At 52.9% G+C, this 18,654-nt stretch overlaps 1 protein-coding gene across 1 annotated transcript in view; it reads left to right on the top strand.

Moving 5' to 3' along the window:
- Nucleotides 1-17,468, top strand: part of Grik5 (glutamate ionotropic receptor kainate type subunit 5) — a 61,127-nt gene extending 43,659 nt beyond the window's left edge. The window contains exons 13-20 of the mRNA XM_038339450.1: nt 2,994-3,107; nt 3,269-3,378; nt 3,734-3,907; nt 11,823-11,988; nt 12,316-12,541; nt 13,861-13,989; nt 14,081-14,202; nt 17,043-17,468. Of these exons, the coding sequence (XP_038195378.1) occupies nt 2,994-3,107; nt 3,269-3,378; nt 3,734-3,907; nt 11,823-11,988; nt 12,316-12,541; nt 13,861-13,989; nt 14,081-14,202; nt 17,043-17,468 (1,467 nt within the window). The remainder of the gene's footprint in view (nt 1-2,993; nt 3,108-3,268; nt 3,379-3,733; nt 3,908-11,822; nt 11,989-12,315; nt 12,542-13,860; nt 13,990-14,080; nt 14,203-17,042) is intronic.
- Nucleotides 17,469-18,654: the final 1,186 nt, after the last annotated feature.

Here is an 18,654-nt window from a genome sequence, read left to right as displayed (position 1 = left end):
AAGTTATAGACCAGGCTGGTCTTGAGAGAGTCCCCTGCATTTGCCCACCTCTCGGGTGCTAGGGTTAAAATTGGGCATCGCCACACCGTCTTGTTTGTGTGTGTCACCCTTGAGCATCATCTTCAGAAATGCTGTCCACCTCACTTGAGACAGGCTCTCTCTCCGGCCTGGACTCACCAGCTACACTGCTCTGCCTGACCTCTGAGCCCCAGGGATCCACCTGTCTCCGCCTCCCTGATGCTGTGGTCACAAATGAATTCCACCATGCCCACCTTTTGCACACAGTACCAGGGATTTCACCCGGGCCTTGTGCTGGCCAGAAAAGCACTTTCCAGGCTGAGCTACCTCTCCATTGCTGACGTTGAATTTTGCTTTTATTTTTGTTTGTTTTTTTGTTTTGTTTTTGAGTCAGGATTTCTCTGTCTGGAATTCACTCTGTAGACCAGGCTGTCCTCGAACTCATAGAGATCCACCTGTCTTATAGTTGTCCTTTGGGCCTGTGGCATCTTTCTCTGACCTTGAATTACATGTGCCTGTTCTCTCTTGGGTTTAAGGCCACTCTCAGTTACAAAGGTCATGACCTGGCTCATAGGTCATCACACCATGGGCTCCAATCCTGGCTTATGTCCTCCCTTCTTGATACACTCTCTAGGGCCCTGAACCCCAGCCTTCCTAGGGACGCACCCTTCCTGCGACTGCCCACTTTCTTTCTGCCTGGACTGCTATGCTTCTTGTGTTCTCAGCTTCACCCTCCAGGACAAGCTCTCTTCCCAGATTTGGGTTTGGGAATCTCCTGGCTGAAGTCCAGGATACAAAATTGAAGTGTGGGGAAGGGCACAGCTGTGTTCCAATGACCAAACCCCTTTGCAGAACAATAAGCCAAGGTCTAGACACATGAACCCCCTACTTGAGGTCCTACAGTCATGGGAGTGGGGCAGAAGTGATGCTTTACTTTCCCTGGGCCCACTCTACCTGTTCTCTTGCTCAACTGAGAGATGTCACTGTGTGCCCCTGTTTCATGTGTCTGTCATGGCCCCATGAGCCATGTGTGTGTCACTGTTGGCCAGTGTCTCAGCACATGCATAGTCATAGTGCACGAAGCCCACTGTGCTGTAGAAATGACTGGACAGTGTGTGTGAGGCAGTATGCGTGAGCATGCCCGCATGTAAGCTGCAGCGTGTGTGAGATGCAGCACGTGTGAACATGCCTGCATGTGAGCTGCAGTACGTGTGACCATGCCCACGTGTGAGATGCAGTACGTGTGAGCATGCCTGCGTGTGAGGTGTTGCATGTGTTGAGCATGTCCACGTGTGAGATGCAGCACGTGTGAGCATGCCCGCATGTGAGCATGCCTGCGTGTGAGATGCAGTATGTGTGAGCATTCCCGCGTGTGAGGTGCAGCACGTGTGAGCATGCCCGTGTGTGAGGTGCAGCACGTGTGAGCATGCCCACGTGTGAGATGCAGACTCCTCCCTGCTTTGTGTCAGCCCTCAGCTAACAGCTGACTGACGTCCCCAAAGTGACAGGATCCTGAGTTCACGCAGAAAGGGGTTCCCTGCAGGTCAGGACAGCCCAGGCTACACCTTTCTGTCTGTCTCACACTTGCACCACTTCGGACCTATCCCACAGCACTCCTCCCCACCAGAAGTGTGCAGCCTTCCCCAAGATCATTGCGGCTGAGCTGGACCTTAGCCCAGTGTGTCCTTCAGACACTGTCTAGATCACGGTGCCTGCTGTCGTGGTCACACCCACTGCATGGTCTCAGCTGCTCCCTTGCCTCTCTGAGACTCCCCCTTCTGTAAATGGAACTAGCCATGCCCCCAGAGAGCTTTGGGTTAGACAGAGAGGATCAGGAGGAAATCCTGTCCAGGGAGTGAGGAGATGGCCCGGTGGGTAGAGTCCTCTCCACACAAGTGCGAGGACCTGAGTTCAGATCGCCGGCACACTTATAAAGCCAGGAACAGCAGCAGTGCCTGGGAAGAAGAGACTGGATGATTCATGGCTCTTGATCAATAGGCTGTGTAGCTGAACCACTGAGCTCCAGATTCAGTGAGAGACCCTGCCTCAGAAAGTAAGGTGGAGCCAGGAGGTGGTCGCGCACACCTTTAATTTCAGTATTCGGGAGGCAGAGGTAGGTGGATCTCTGTGAGTTCGAGGCCAGCCTGGTCTACAGAGCAAGTTCCAGGACAGCCAGGGCCACACAGAGAGACCCTGTCTCGAGAGAAAAAATAGAGAGCAGGCAAGGAAGACACCCAACCTGAACCTCTGGACTTCATATTTGCATAGAACACATCCCTGTCCACACACATGAACATGTGTACGCACATTGGCACTATGAAAAACAAAACAAAACACTTCTATCCATTCTGGTAAGCAATTAATAAGCACCATCTATTGAAACGAAGGTCCCAGCACAAGGCAGAGACCTGGTGGCTTGGACACTAGTCTCCTGCTTTCTCATGAAACAAGGCTATTAGCTGAGCAGTGGTGGCGCACGCCTTTAATCTCAGCACTCGGGAGGCAGAGGCAGGTGGATCTCTGAGTTTAAAGCTAGCCTGGCCTACAAAGCGAGTTCTAGGACAGGCTTCAAAGCTATAGGTACCCAGTAGAGAGAGGGGGGAGAGGAAAAAACAAGTAATAATAATAAAATAATAAGGCTGTCAGCCTGAATGCTAACATTTAGGAGGTGAAGCCTGTAGTGCTAGCATTCAGGAGGCTTAGGGAGGAAGAGGAGATCAGTGCTAGCCTTGACTATATAATGAGTTCAAGGTTAGCCTGAGCAGAATGGGACTCTTTCTCATGACAAACCAAAGGCAGGGCTGCTGCAATGGACCTGACCATAGTAGTGTTCAGAGCCGGCAGGCCAGGGGGACTGGGATAGAGCTGCGGCCAGTCTCAGCTCTGACTCTCACGGAGATACCTCTAGTGTCCCTAACTGCCCACCTCTGTCTCCTGCCTCCCTCCCTCCACCCTACCTGCTTCCCCTCCAGCAGAAGGCAGACTTGGCTGTGGCAGCCTTCACCATTACCGCGGAGCGGGAGAAAGTCATCGACTTCTCCAAGCCCTTCATGACCCTGGGGATCAGCATCCTCTACAGAGTGCACATGGTACTTTTCCAGGGCTGGGGGTGGGGAGGGTGACTAGAGATGGGCTTAAGTGGACCTGGGGTTGGTGGACTGGTCGGACTTCGGAGTTTCTGGAAGGTGCAGGGGCTGAGCACACACCTTGTGGCAGGGGTAGCTGCTCTCACTGTTCTTTCCATCCCTAGGGCCGCAAGCCTGGCTACTTCTCCTTCCTGGACCCCTTCTCCCCTGCTGTGTGGCTCTTCATGCTTCTTGCCTACCTTGCTGTCAGCTGTGTCCTTTTCCTGGCTGCCAGGTGAGTGGACCACCTGCTACTGGGGAGCCGGTGGGGAGAGAGGCCGGAGTCCAGCGCACAGACCACCGGCACTGTCAATGCCACGGGTGCCCTATACCTGCCTTCCTGTCTTTCTTGCCATGTCTGTTTCTCTCTCCCCCCTCGGGGGTTTGACTTGGGCTTTGGCAGGCCTCTTTCCTTCATTTTCTCTCTGCTTCTCTTCTCTTGCCTCCACTGCAAAGTCTACTTTGGTGATGTGTTAGCATCTCTGCTATCTGCCCTCCCCCTTTTCTGCATGTGTCCGTCACTCTTTTCCCCGCCTCTTCCGGTCTCTTTTCTGCACCTCCGCCTCACCCACCCACTCATCTCTCCACAGGCTGAGCCCTTACGAGTGGTACAATCCTCACCCATGCCTTCGGGCGCGTCCCCATATCCTGGAGAACCAGTACACGCTGGGCAACAGCCTCTGGTTCCCTGTAGGTGGCTTCATGCAACAGGGATCAGAGATCATGCCCCGGGCGCTGTCCACGCGCTGTGTCAGCGGAGTCTGGTGAGCCCCGTTGTACTACACTGTCAGGGCTGGGAGGCTTCCATTCAGGGATAGAGGGGCTGCTTTACTCTCTCCAGGGAGTTCCCGGTGCCCTCCATGCTATGCAATGAAGAGCCCAACCTCAACAGTTGCCCACCGTCTCTATGGCCTTGGGTAGGGGATGTCCCCTCTCTTTGCCTCAGGCTCCCTCATCTGAAAAATTAGACAGAAAAGTCTGTCACCTTTATAAGCATTTGAAGATGGCTGGAACAGAAGAATTGTGAGTTTGAGAGTAGCTTGACCTTAAATATCAAGTTCAAGGTCACCATGGGCTACTAATAAGACAGCGTCCAAAAATACCAAGGATTAGGGCCATGGTTTAGTGGTAGAGTACTTGCCTAGCATGTACAGGAGACCAAGTTCATCCTAAGCACATGAGGAAAGGGAAGGGCCCATGGCTCGGGCGTCAGTGAGTCGCCTGTGCTGACATGACCAGAGGGGCGTTGCTATTGCTGTCTGAGACATTGCCCTGGTTGTTCCAGAGATTTAGAGTAGGGACCCAGTGTCCTGGATAAGATTAATTTTCCCCTGGGACATGCGCCCAGAAGTTCATGCTAGCTACAGCTCGTGCCTGGCCTGCATTTAAAAAAAAATATTTGTTTATTTGCTTATTTTGTGTGTGTATTCATGTGTATGCACAAGTATGTTTATGTACCGAGGCAGGCGTGAGTTTCTTTTTGTTTGTTTGGATCTTTTGTTGTATTTTGGCGTGGATGGTGGATGTGGTAGATGTGTGTGGGCATATATGTATACATGCAGTTGTGTGTGCACATGTGTGCTAGAGTGTGTGGAGGCCAGAGGCTGACACTGACCTTCGTCTCTATTGCTCTCCACTTTATTATTAGAAACGGGGTCCCTCACTGAACTCACAGCTCTCTAATTTAACTAGAAGGCCAAAGAGATGGCCCAGTGGGCACAGATGCTTGTGCGTGAGCCTGTCCACCTGAGTTCAATCTCAGAGCCCACAGAAAGAATCAACTGCAGAGCTCTGCCCTCCACATACACACTGTGATGTGCACATCACACATCACACACACACACACACACACACAAATAATAACAGTAAACAACCAAGCAGCCAAGGCATGGGAGGATATAGCTCAGTTGGTGGTGAAGTGCCTGCTTAGCCTGTGTGAAGATCTGGCTTCAGTTCCCATCGGTGCGTAAACAGGGCCTGGTGGTAGACACCTGTGTTCTCTGCACTGGGAGGTACAGGCAGGAGCATCCTTCAAGTGCATCCTTGGCTGTACTGAGTTTGAGGAAAGCCTCAGCTACAGGAAACCTCGTCTTAAAATGAGGAGGGATGGGGCCTAGGAATATAGCCAAGTGTACACTTGCCTAGTGTGCTCAAGGCCCTGAGTTTAATACCCAGCACTGGAAAAACAGAAATCCAGACAGTACCTCTGTGTTCATTCCTATGTCTGCTACAAAGATCACCACCAATGTAGTGCTTTAAGATTACACAAATGGGTCTGGAGAGGCGGCTCAGTGATTAAGAGCACTGACTGCTCTTCCAGAGGCGCCAGGTTCAATTCCCTACACCAACATAGCAGCTTAAAAGTGTCTGTAACTCAAGTTCCAGGGGATTTGACACCCTCACGCCAGTGCACATATAAATAAGGCAATTATTTTAAAAAATGACGCAAATGTACTGTCTTTTGGTTCTGGGAGTCAGAAACCCAAACCAGATCTGTCAGAGACCTGCTTTGGCTGGGGTTCAGGTCCCAAAAAGGATGTGTAGAGTCGCTGGGGATGGGGGTGTGTGAATCAGGTTGGTTGCCAGCAGCATTTAATTGAAAAGAGAATACACCTTTTATTCTCTGTAGTTGCACAAAGGATTGGGCAGGAGGCAAGGGGCTGTAAACTGGGGTGTGTTTAGAGATCTGGGGCTGAGGAATGTAGCCTTGACTGTGGTAATAGGTACCCTCAGGTTAAGAAAAGGGCTGTTAGCAAGCAGGACATTTCCTCAAGCCCCTGAAGGAATGGAGACCCTTATCCAAATGCCTGGCTTTGGGAAAAGGACTTCTTCTGGGGAGCAGACCCTATATTGAATACAGTTTCTTAGTCTTACTGTATGGACCTGTTCCCGTCTTACCACTCCCAAAGGAGACGGTCCTGATGTCCTACCCTGTTTCCATTATGTTGTACCATTCTGACTCCTCTACACTCATTAGCTGAACTCTTGCCCTTAATGGCCTCAGGCTCTGGATCTGAATTGTAGGCATTTCATCCTTGGGGTCCTGCGTGTGTAGTAAATCTAACATTCCTGTTCTTGGTGTAATTAGGAGGGCACAATGGGACTCCTGGTTACTTGGTCAGTGGTGGGTATTTTTTTCCAAAGAATTGTTTTGTTTAGAGAGGCTACCATTGTACACATTTTCATCCTTTACCAAATCCCGGCACAAAATTTCCCAAGGGAAAGGCACTAATCATTAAAATGAAAGTTAAAAGGTTCTGGAGAAGGGTGGTCTGCAATGTTGAAATGCTGGAACTTTGTCAGGCAGCATTGGTCACCATGTGGTCCATGCCGTAGATCTCACAGGGCTAAGAGTCATCTTTTCCAACTTTTACAATCCTCCTGTATTCTCTGACCTATGTCCTCGTTCTTCAAACAAACAAAAATAGCATAACTTCATCAAATCTCTCTCTTACTTGTTATTTATTTTTGCAAAGCTAGATATTGAACCTAGGGGTTTGTGCATGCTGAGCAGGAGTGCTGCTTACCCCCCTGGGCGATGCTAGGCAGGGGCTGTCCCAATGAACCACACCCCCAGCCCTCACTGGGGGATTCTAGGCAGGGGCTCTACCACTGAGCCATAGCACTAACCAAATTTTTGTTCTTGTATTTTGAGACAAGTTCTCATCAAGCTGCTTATGCTTGTCTGGAATTCTCTCTTATAGCCCCAGCTTGCCTTGAGCTTTCAGCCCTCCTGCCTCAACCTTGGAAGAACCTGAAATTCCACTGCTCTTCCACTAGACTCACCTCCGATTTGCTTCCACATCCACACACTTGTGTTCACCAGGCCTGTCTGCACGGTCTAGGATCACTTCCTCGTCTTAGCCCTTAATATCATCTCTGGAGTCCCATTTACCATGCTCTGAAAGGTCGATGTTTTCCAAGGGTCGAGGGGCAGATGTCTGGTGCTGACGGTGGAAGGGGCTCATTTGGCTCCCTCACATCCCGGATGAAAGGTGTTAGCGAGGTCAGCACAGCACTGCACCAGCTGCACAGGGCTTCTGAGGACAGGGGCCCTGACAGAGCTGTGGACAGTGGTCCTCAGGTGATGAGTCTGTACTGTCCTAAAGGCACAGAGCCAGTGGCCTCCACTCTGTGAGCCCAACTTCTTCCTCCTCAGCCTGGACCTGCTGCTTGAGTGCCGCGCTGTCTAACCACGGCCATTCCCTACCCTCTCCCATTCTTGTCACCCCTGAAGCCATTCATCGCCCCCTGCAGCTGTTTGCCCGGCCTCGTGCTCTTCCACACCCCCTCGTCCTCTCACACATTCTGCCCATTCAGCCACACTGTTAGTCTCCTCATGTGACTCAGTGACAGTGACTGCAGGCCAGGTTCCCACCATCCCGCAGGAGGACTGTAGGGCATCGATGCTGTCATCCTAGGGGACGTCGTGGGCCCTGGTCAGAACATGCCTCCTGGGCAGTGTTCACTCAGCCCACAGTCTCCCCTAGCCATACCTGCAACCTCAGGACTGAATCAGCATGCCCAAATGCTGACCTTTACCACAAGGGGGCTCTCCCTTGGTCACTCTTTGGGAAGTGGATAATCCCCTGACCTCACTCTCCTTGCTCTCTGAGCCCTGCCTACCTTCACACCTCAGTGTCCAGAAAGGTCTCCGGGTTACCTCCTCAGCTACCGTCTCCACACCCTCCTGTCAAGTAGCCCGTCGGCCTGATCCAGCTAGCAGCAAGGCTTCTCCCCTCCCCTCAACCCTCACTTCACATGTGACCATTGTATCCATATGTCCAGTCACCGCCTTAGCTCCGACAGCATGTGTGCCCCCTACTACTGCCCCCTGCTAGCATCTGCTGGCACTTCAGTCCTCAGCTTCGGCTTCACACTGCCCACTGCCTTCTCCCCACCCTGCCATGAATCCACCAGCACCAGCAGTGTTTGCAGACCCCCTTTTCATAACTAATATTATTTTAATGCTTTTTCATCTTGAGGTGATATTCAATTTTTTAGGGCTGGTGAGATGGCTCAGTGATTAAGAAAACATGTACTGCTCTTGCAGGGGACCCAAGTTCAGTTCCCAGCACCCAAGTTAGTAGGCTCAGGCTCACCACTGCCTGTAACTGCAGCTCCAGGGGATCCAGCGCCCCCTTCTGGCCTCCAGTGGTACTGTATTCACATGTACAGAGACACAAGATTTTTTAAAAAGCTTTTATTCAGTACAATGCTCTAGTTGTAATGAGAAAAAAAAAAGGTGGTTTGATGTATTATTTGTTTGTTTTTTGAGAAAGAGTCTCACCATGTAGCCTTGACTATACTGGAACTCACTATGTAGACCAGGCTGGCTGCAAACTCACAGAAATCCACCTGTCTCTGCCCCAAGTGCTGGGGTTAAAGGTACGCACCACAATGCCCAGCTAGGTGATGTAATCTGTAATTGGATAACATAAGAGCAATAAGCAAATGCTTGTGCATGAACATGAGAGAGGACAGAAACAAAACAGGTGACATCTATTTATAATGAGTCAGTGCGGGATGCCGAGAAGTAAGGTCATTGATTGGAACGTTGTTGACGCTCAGCGTTTGACACTCGGAAGTATTTGGCAAAGGAACGTGCTGGTGCTGGTATGAATCACTGGGACCTGGTGCAGCTGGCCCAAACGTTCAGACTTGGTGACTCAAATACCGGTGGAATTGCTGTCCTAAATGTGACTTCCAGAAATGGTGGATATTTTTTCAGCAGTTCCCCCACACAACAGCATCCAGCCCTCAATTTGAGTGAGAGCTGCGCTCTGGAGATTTCAATTCATACTATGACCGTGTAAGAAATACATGTTTCCTTGCGTGGAGGAGTCAGGCTTTGGGAGCCGTGCCCTCAATTTTCTATGTTGTCAGCCCGTCCACTGGCAGAAACCAGGACAACTGACAAAGTGCCCCACACCTGACCCAACACGAAACACCCTCTAGATGCATGTATCCACTGCAGGCCATGCCTGAATGCACCGGGCTAGGGATTCTCACTTCCAGACTCCTCATCTGAGCCTCTTCGTGGATCCAGCCATCTTGGGCTGATTCTTTTAGGTGCTAACAGCTAACCCCAAATTTACCTTGTCCATATAGCTCAGTGAGCAGCCAGTCCTTATCCCCCTGTACCCATTGCCTCCACCTGTCCACCATGTTGCGGTCTCAAGGGCCAGCCTGGCACCTGATGTGTGCTGGGCAGCCACCAGGTCATTTCTTGGTAGTGAATCACATTGGCCCATGAGGTGGGTGTGGAGAGATTATGTCCGTCCCCGGGTGTCATGTCAGGATCAGAGGTTTGGCTTCTCAGGAAGCTGTATTATTTACCCTTCTGTCCACTCTCCCCGAACACAGAACATTTTGCACATGTGCTAGGCAGAGGCCAGTGCCCTGTTGTTAAGGCCTGCTAAGACGCCAGTGGGGCCTGAGAGGATCCCTCGGGTCTGTGACTTGCAAGAGGGCCTGGCCACTGTTACTTGGCAGGACAGGAGGGTTACCAGGGGAGGCCAGGGTAGAACAAATGGCTGCCCTGGGGTCCTGCAGCCAACCCCATTGGATACCTATTCTCCTGCGTGAGTCGGGCAGTGTCATTGAGACAGTTACAGTAAGCACGTGCCTAGCACAGTCTGTGTTTTAGGTTAGCCCAGTCCTCACAAATCCCTGTGTGGCAGAGCCAGCAATGATGAGACCAGCCCAGGTGAGGACGCCAGAGCCTAGCCTCAAGGTCACCCAGCTAGACGCCCAGTTGAGCCAGGACTTGGGGATTTTCCAGCTCTTTCCGTTATTGATTTCTAATTCACTTCCATTGTGGTTGGAGAGCATTCTCTGTAGGTCTTTAATCCTTTTAAATTTATTGAGACTCGTTCCGTGGCTCTGCAATATGGTCTGTCTTGGGAAATGTTCCCTGTGCTTGCCTGGAGATGAATTGCAATGTTGGTGGGTGAAATGTTCTAGAAATGTCATTGAGCGTGAGTGGTTTGAGGTTGTCCACGGCGTCTGCCTCCTCACTGATCTCTGTGCGGCTGTCCTATCAACCACAGAGAGGGAAGTGGTGGCGTCTCCCTGTGTGCTCTGCAGTTGTCAGATGGCTACTTTGCTCTGGGTTTGCTTTCTCTCTCTCTCTCCCACTCTCCCACCCCCACCTCTTTTTTCTCCCTTGTCGAGGTCAAACCCAGATATTTGGAAAAACACTTTGCCTCTTAGCTATACTCTCAGCCTTTTATTGGTGAATTCCTGGCAGGTTCTGTACAGCTGAGCCACACCCCAGCCCCTCACTGGGGATTCTAGGCAGGGGCTCCACCACTGAGCCATGCCCTAGCTCCTCTCTGAGAGAAGGTAGGCAAGCATTCCACTGTATAATCAGTTTTTACTTTTTAAAATTTTTCTTTATTGCTGGGCAGTGGTGGTGCACACCTTTAATCCCAGCACTCAACAGGCAGAGGCAGGTAGTTCTCTGTGAGTTTGAGGCCAGCCTGATCTACAGAGCGAGTTCCAGGACACCCAGGAATACACAGAGAAACCCTGTCTTAAAAACAAACAAACAAAGATTGTCCTTATTTACCGAGGGGTCTGTGCGTGCCATGGAGCACTTGTGGAGCTCAGAGGACAGCTTATGGGAGTCCATTCTCCTTCCACCATGTGGGACCTGGAGATCAAAATGTCATCAGGCTTGGTGACAAATGCCTTGACCCGCTGGACTGTCCCTTGCCAGCCCCACTTTGAGTTTTGAACTCTGTAATTATGGACACTGATATGTGGGACTGTTCCGTCCTCTTGAACTGTCCCCTCTGTCATCGGATCCTGTCTCTCGGTCCTGGCCCCAGTGCTTGTTCTGAGGTTAGCACCACACTACAGCTTCTGGATGCCTAGTGTTTACATTGTGTAGCTTGCCCATCATTTTATTTGTGTGTATGTGTGTGGAATTTTGTTTATTTTATATGGATGGCAATTTTGCCTGCCTGTTGTGTGTGTCCCTCATGTGTACAATGCCCAGAGAGGGAAGAGAGCATCAGATCCTCTGGAACTGGAGTTACAGATGTAATTCCCTCCCTGTGTGAACACTGCAGGGTTGTTCTTTGTCTTTCTGTCCTCATGAGGTCTCACTTCTCACATTGATATCCAGTAAAAGGTTCAAGCGAACCCTGTGTTTCGGGACACCCCACCCTATTTTGTGTGCCTTTTTCCTTTTGAGTGTTCTGTCTCTGAAACCCCATTCATCTTCACACCTGCCTAGAATACCCAGTAAGGGTCTGGGGCGTGGCTCAGTGGTAGAGCCCCTGCCAAGAATCCCCCAGTGTGGACTAGGGTGTGGCTCAGGGGCAGAGCACTTGCCTAGCATGCTTGAGACCCTAGTTCTAATCTCTGCACTGCTAAAGATTTCCTCTATTCTGTTCAGCATTTTTGCTGCTCACATTGAGAGCGTATTTCCAGACAATCTTCCTCTCTTATACCTGGAGTCAGAAGTTTCTGGAAGCAGTACTTAACCCTGGGAGTCAAGCTCTAGAATCCCACTCCAGCCCTCTGCCCTAACTGGCAGGCACTGAGCCTTTTGAAAGTTAGAGCCACTGGGGTCAAGGGTCAGGAGGAGCCACTCAGGAGGGGGCCATGGTTACAGGTCAAGGTGCAAGAGATGACTCCAGCCTGTGGCTCACGCTTCCCACCCCTCAGGTGGGCCTTCACTTTGATCATCATCTCCTCCTACACGGCCAACCTGGCCGCATTCCTCACGGTGCAGCGCATGGAGGTGCCTGTGGAGTCGGCTGACGACCTGGCGGATCAGACCAACATTGAGTACGGCACTATCCATGCCGGCTCCACCATGACCTTCTTCCAGGTGGGTTACCCCTAGGACCCCTCAGGCTAGGTATGAGGGGAGTCGACATCCTTGACCTGCTGCGGGGAGAGCCGCTGCCTGGCTGGAGAGTGACTCTCACCCAGTGAACAGAAACATGGAGGCAGACCTGGGTGGCACAGGCAGAGCAGGGTCAAGGAGGCTGCTGGGAGGGTTGGGCCAAGTGGTATGAGTTGTCAGGAGGAAGGAGGGGGAGCTACAAGCTGAGATGAATTTACTCTTGTGTATGTGGGAAAGGGAAGGGACAGGGCTCAAGGGAAACCATCAGAGTGGCCCTCACCCATCTTCCTTCATACCCCCTCTGCCAAGAACTCACGGTACCAGACATACCAGCGGATGTGGAACTACATGCAGTCAAAACAGCCTAGCGTGTTTGTCAAGAGCACTGAGGAAGGAATTGCCCGAGTCCTCAACTCCCGCTACGCCTTCCTGTTGGAGTCCACCATGAATGAGTACCACCGGCGCCTCAATTGCAACCTCACCCAGATCGGGGGCCTCCTCGACACCAAGGGCTATGGCATCGGCATGCCGCTGGGTATGAGCATGGCTGCACCGGAAATGTGGGATGTGGGGCTGACTAAACAAGATGTGTGTGTGAGCTCAGGAATATCCCACGCCCAACTCCATAAGACAAGCAGCCTTTCCGTGTGACCCTGGACAAGTGTGGTCACCATCCTGAGCTTCTACACTTTTAACATGCAAAAAGCCAGCCTAGAAACCAGTGAGCCTCGGGGGATATTAAGAGAACTGAGGTGACTTTGCATGTACTCCTCAGTAAACATGAACTACAAGGTGCTACACCTCTGTGGGAGACAGGATTTGGGTTTGTTTGTTTTTCAGTTCTTTGAGGTGAGGATTCACCATCAAGTAGGTCAGGTTATAGATGAGGATGACCTTGAACTTCTTGATCCTTCCACCTCCACCTTCCACGTACTAGGGACACTAGGGACGTGTGTGCGTGTGTGGTGTGTGTGTGTGTGTGTGTGTGTCTGTGTGTACCACTTCCGTGCTCAGCTCTAACACCATGCTCAGCTAAGACTTGGTTTTCTTTGCTTCATATTCTCTACACCAAGCCTATATCCTAGCTCAGAGCAACCACCCAGAAAAAGCAGGAAGGAGCAGGGAGAAACAGTTTGTAGTTCCATACATACTGTTTCACTGCCCAGCGCGAGAAACCCAAGTGCTAGTTTGTCTCCAGACTTTGGTAATGTTTTCTCAAACGTGAGACTTGGGTGCTTACTCTGTCAGCCCAGAATTTGGCCCCTGGGTACCCAAGAAACACTCATCTTCTCCTGCCTGGCATTCAGATGGGACTTCAGAGCAGAGAGCCTGAGGGGAACACATGAGGGGGAAGGGGCGGACACAGAAGGGATGCACTAAGCCGACTGCTGCGAGGCCTTCCAGGTGGCAGGCATTTTAGACCACAGACAGAGCCATGCTCTATAGCAGTAGGTGCTGACAAGGGCTGTGGACAGATGTAGAGGCAGAGACTGACAGGGAGTGGAAAACTTGGTGCCATTTTGAATTAAGTGGCCATAGAAGACTCGTGAGGAGCCAGTGTGTAAGCAGAGACCTGAGGGAGGGGAGAGAAAGGGTGTTCTGGGCAGAAGTCAAGGCCCTAAAGTAGAGTTTTGTCTGGCAGATGCGGGGACCTGCCGGGAGGCCAGTGTGCTGGCCTCCTCGGAATGGCAGCCCCCTGACAGAGAGCCTCGTCATAGTTGCCAAGGGCTTGGAGAGGCCTGACCTCTCTTGGCTGTTGTGTGACAAGATTGGGTAGAAGCTGGGAGACGTGGCAGGGCAGGTGGGGTTTGGGGGCAGTGGGGCCCATGGTGATCCCCTCATGTGCCTGGCCAGGCTCCCCGTTCCGGGATGAGATCACGCTGGCCATCCTGCAGCTCCAAGAGAACAACAGGCTGGAGATCCTGAAGCGCAAGTGGTGGGAGGGCGGCCGGTGCCCCAAGGAGGAGGACCACAGGGCCAAAGGTCAGCCACCGCTTCCTATGCCTGCTCTTTCCCAAAAGCCCCTTGGGCCCACGCCCACACTGCCCATACTCTGGCTGTCCCCACCCTCCAGGTTTGGGCATGGAGAATATTGGAGGTATTTTTGTTGTGCTCATCTGTGGCCTCATCATTGCTGTCTTCGTGGCAGTCATGGAATTCATCTGGTCCACGCGGAGGTCAGCGGAGTCCGAGGAGGTGAGGTTGACTGTGGTTGGGGTTGGAGTCGGGGAGACCCCAGGGCCCAAAGTGGTGGGAAATTGGATGAAGTAGAGGGAGGATATAAGAGGTGTTGGGGAGGGGGATCGAGGAGCCAGAAGTAAGAGGGGAGCCAAGAAACCCCTGGTTAGATAAAGGGGGTGACAGATCAGAGGACTGGATAAAGGTTCTAGGGTAGGAGAAAGGACAGAGGAGCGAAGGAGAGCCGAGGGAGTGATGAGAGTTCCAGGACCCATCAAAGAAAGGGTGTGGAGGATCCCCAAGGCTGAGAGGCAGGATACTGAAATACAACAGGAACGGCTGGTGTGGCGGTGCACTCAGAAGGCAGAGGTGGGCACACGGGTCAGCCATTCAGGACTGTCCACATCTGCATAAGGAGTTCAAGCCCAGCCTGAGCCACATGACACCCTTTTTGAGAGAGACAGACAGACAGACAAACCAAGCATAGTGACTTCATAATCTTAGCCCTTGAGAAGCTGAGGTAGGAGGATTGCCACAGTTCGCCTCAGCCTCTCGGGTGGTAGCAGTGCAGGCGTACCCCTGTCACACACATCTAAGACTGTGCCACTGAGGAGTGGCACGTGCCAGGAGAGGGACGCAGGGTGAGGAAGTGGCTGGGCCAGTCTGCCTTATGTTTTCCTGGAAAAGGCAGGGCAGAGACTGTATGCAGCAGAGAAGACAGAGGAGGGACTGGCTGGTTGGAATCGGGTTGGTGGGCTTGGAACATGGGGGCTGTCTTTTTTTTAATGTATCAGTGGTACTGAGCATAGAACCCAGGGCCTCGAGTGTGCCAGGCAAATGTTCTACCACAAAGCCCTTCATTGGCAGTTTCTTGGCAAGTGCTCTGCCAGTGAGCTATATCCTCAGCCCTATTTTTACTTTCTATTTTAAGAGAGGGTCTCACTAAGTTATCCTGTCTAACCTTGAATTCAGCCCTTAGCCCAGGATGGCCTTAAACTGGCAGTCCCCCTGCATCAGCCTTAGATCTGCAGCCCTAGATCTCTCTAGATTCACCCACTACTGTTTGGTTTGTTGTGAAGGTTGGCCCTTTGTTCTCTGAAACATGGCCGGTTCTGAGAAAGACAGCCTTCCACCAGCCTGTAAGATCCTAGGACATCAAGCATCCAGAGCAAGAATTAAAAGCATAATGCATACACTTAGTGGCAGCTGGCAGGAGGCCTTTGTTCCTCGAAGGAGGGCCTCTCTATGGAGTTGCTTAAGTGCCCTCCTGCCTGGGCAGCTCATATCCCCCAGAGCAGCGATCCAAGAGAGAAATGGGAGATTCTGGTCACATCCTGTCACTCAGCACAATCCTGATGTAATGTTGGAGAGGACCACAGGACTGCCAAGGGGTGGGACATAGAGACTAGGTGCCATAACTCCCAGAAGTGTGTCTCCCCAAGCCTAAGATTTTTGTTTGGTTTTGTTTATTAGCTTTTGAGTTTGAATGCAAGCGTGAAGGTCAGGAGTCAACTTTGGGGAATCCATTCTCTCCCTCCACCATTGTGGGGCCCAGAGAAGGAACTTAGGTCACCGGCCCCGGTGGCCTACCCATCTCACTAACCCTGGTTTGGTATTTGGAGACAAGGCCTTGTTATGTAGCCCCCACTGGCCTTGAACTCACTACATAGCTTATGCTGGCCCGACACTTGTAGTAGTCATTCTCCTGTCTCAGCTCCCCAAGGCATGAGCTCCGCAGTCTGTAACAGTGCCCCACTTGAATGTCTAGTAATGAAGCACAATGCCAAGTGTCCAAGCTTGCATTGCTCTGTCTCCACAAGGCAGAGTCTCCAGTGCCAAGTGCAAGCATGATCCAGCCCTCACTCCTTCCTGTCCCTCACCATTTCTCGGCAAACCCTGTGGGCTCTGCCTTCACAAGACAGCCCAGAGGCCTCTCTCATCCCTCTGCTCCAGCCTGCTGCAGCAGGGTCTCTACCCTCAACCTTCCTGCAGGGCTCCCTGCTCAGCCTGCTCAAGCAGTCCTAAGAAAGCCTTCAGTCTCCTACATCAATTCTCCCTTGCCTCCCGTTGGAGCCTTATCATGGTCTGATGGCCTTACTCAACTGGTCCTCACTCTCTGCTCATCTCCTCCCTCTCTCCCCATTCCTCCCAAGCCAGGCCCCACCTCAGCACCTTTGCATTGGATTTCCTGTTACAGTGCTGTCTCCCCCACCCGCGGGGCTTTTATCATGAGGCTCATGCAGCCTCCACATGGAGTCTCACTGAGGACTTCCTCTTCTGCACTGTCTTGGATGGCAGCATCCTGCCCAGCCACACACACACTATGACTGTTTTCTCTCCCAAGCACCTGTCTGACAGAATGTCTCATGTCCCCATTTGTTGTTTTCTGTGTGCATACTTGAGGAGGGCTGGGCTCTATTTTTCTCTCTCTCTCTCCATTGTTGGGGATGGAACCCAGAACCTTACACGTGTTGGGTAAGGCCTCTACCACTGACCTACATCCCAAGAACCAGGAATTCTCTTTTATTCTTTGCTGTTAGTAGGGGTGCCCAGATCAGTGCTGAGCACTCGGTAAAATATGCCTTGCAATAATGTGGGGCAGAAACGGGGGGACAGGGGCAGTCAGAAAATGTTGTGCGGAAAGACAGGGATCAGAAAGTAAAAGGCAGGCTCAGGGACAAACTCAAGGAAACATGGAGCTGAGAGAGGGATGAGGGAGGGTACAGAAAACAAGCATTCTCTATGGGAACAGAACTGGGAGGTGAGGAGAGGGTGGGAGGGAGAGGAGAGGTGCAGAAGGAGATGGTGCGGGGAGGAGGGCGCGTCGTGCCCCGCGGTGACCGTCCCACCACCACCAGGTGTCGGTGTGCCAGGAGATGCTGCAGGAGCTGCGCCACGCCGTGTCTTGCCGCAAAACCTCGCGTTCCCGCCGGCGCCGGCGCCCGGGCGGCCCGAGTCGGGCCCTGCTGTCGCTGCGCGCGGTCCGCGAGATGCGACTCAGCAACGGCAAGCTCTACTCGGCCGGCGCGGGCGGGGACGCGGGCGCGCACGGGGGTCCGCAGCGCCTCCTGGACGACCCGGGGCCTCCCGGGGGACCCCGGCCCGCGGTTCCCACGCCCTGCACGCACGTGCGCGTCTGCCAAGAGTGCAGGCGCATCCAGGCGCTGCGGGCTTCGGGGGCCGGGGCCCCCCCACGTGGCCTGGGCACCCCAGCCGAAGCCACCAGCCCGCCCCGACCGCGGCCAGGCCCCACTGGACCCCGCGAGCTGACAGAGCACGAATGACCGTGGACGGGGCCGGCATACGCCCCAACTGACTTCAGGGACGCGATGCGCCCCAGATGGACAGGAAGCCGCGATTTTGCCTTCAGTTCCCGGTGAATTCCAGCCCAGCTCCGGAGCCGGCCTGCGCCCCCTAGTGGACTCGAGCGAGGGTGTCGCAGACACCCGCATTCCATCCCGCACCGAGGGCGGGAGGAGCGCAGAGACCGAGGACTCCAAGGGCTGGGGACTGTGGGGGCCGCTCCCGGAGTTGGAAAGCGGTCCGCGGGGAGGACCCCAACCTGGGACTGCTCAGACTCCCCAAGACTTGACACGGCTCTCCACACTTCTGGAGGTGGGGAGGGCCTCTGGACATGTGGGTGTCTCCTGGTGCCCCTCCTCTCTTCTCTTTCTCTCTATTTTGGGGGGAGAAACCTCAGATTTCTATGAGACGCCCCCAGGGAGAGGGTCAGTTGGGCCCCTATACCTCCCCCTGCCACATCTCAGTCCCTGTTGGAATAAAAAAAGAACAAAACCCCAAAACTGGGGATACGTGTGGTTTATTTTCTGGGGGGTGGGAGGTCAGCGGGCATTTTTAGATCCTGGGAGTCCGCGAGAACAGCAGGAGATTCACGCACTCGTCACCTTGGGCAATGCCCACAAGCATGCAGGTCAGCTCAGGTCCCGGCATTGGCCCCCTCTCCATTGACCTTGCTTCTCTCAGGACAGAAGGAGGCTGCCACAGAGACCCTGAGACAAATGGAGAGATGCAGGATCTGGAAGGGTGGAGACACTGGAAGGGAAGACACGGAAAGAATGAAACCAGATGGGGTTGGGGGATGGGAGAACCTGGGGACTGTTACAGCCTGGGGTGGCACCTATAGTGGCGGTATGGTACTGGGCTATAATGATTTGAGAACTTGGGGGTCGCGTGTGTGGCCCCTGTGAAACCACCTTCAAGAGTGACTGATCCTTGAAGTTAAGGCCCTCCCCAGCCCTCAAGGGGGGAAGCAGAGGCGGGGAGGAAGGGAGCTGAGGGCAGGCTGAGCAGGGAGAAGTGTGGGCTTGCCTTCTGTCCCCGCCTTTCTCGCCACTCGAGGTTTCTGTGGAGAGAGGACGACTGAAGGTCACACTGCCTGAGCCAGATCGAGGCCGAGCAGGAAAGGGAGAGAGATGCAGCGGGGGTGGGGGAGAAGCAGACAAATAGGGA

The sequence above is a fragment of the Arvicola amphibius genome, chromosome 8 (genome assembly GCF_903992535.2).
Source record: "Arvicola amphibius chromosome 8, mArvAmp1.2, whole genome shotgun sequence".
Taxonomy (NCBI): Eukaryota; Metazoa; Chordata; class Mammalia; order Rodentia; family Cricetidae; genus Arvicola; species Arvicola amphibius.
Note: the sequence above shows the minus strand (reverse complement) of the source record. Positions and strands in the feature narration are given on the sequence as shown.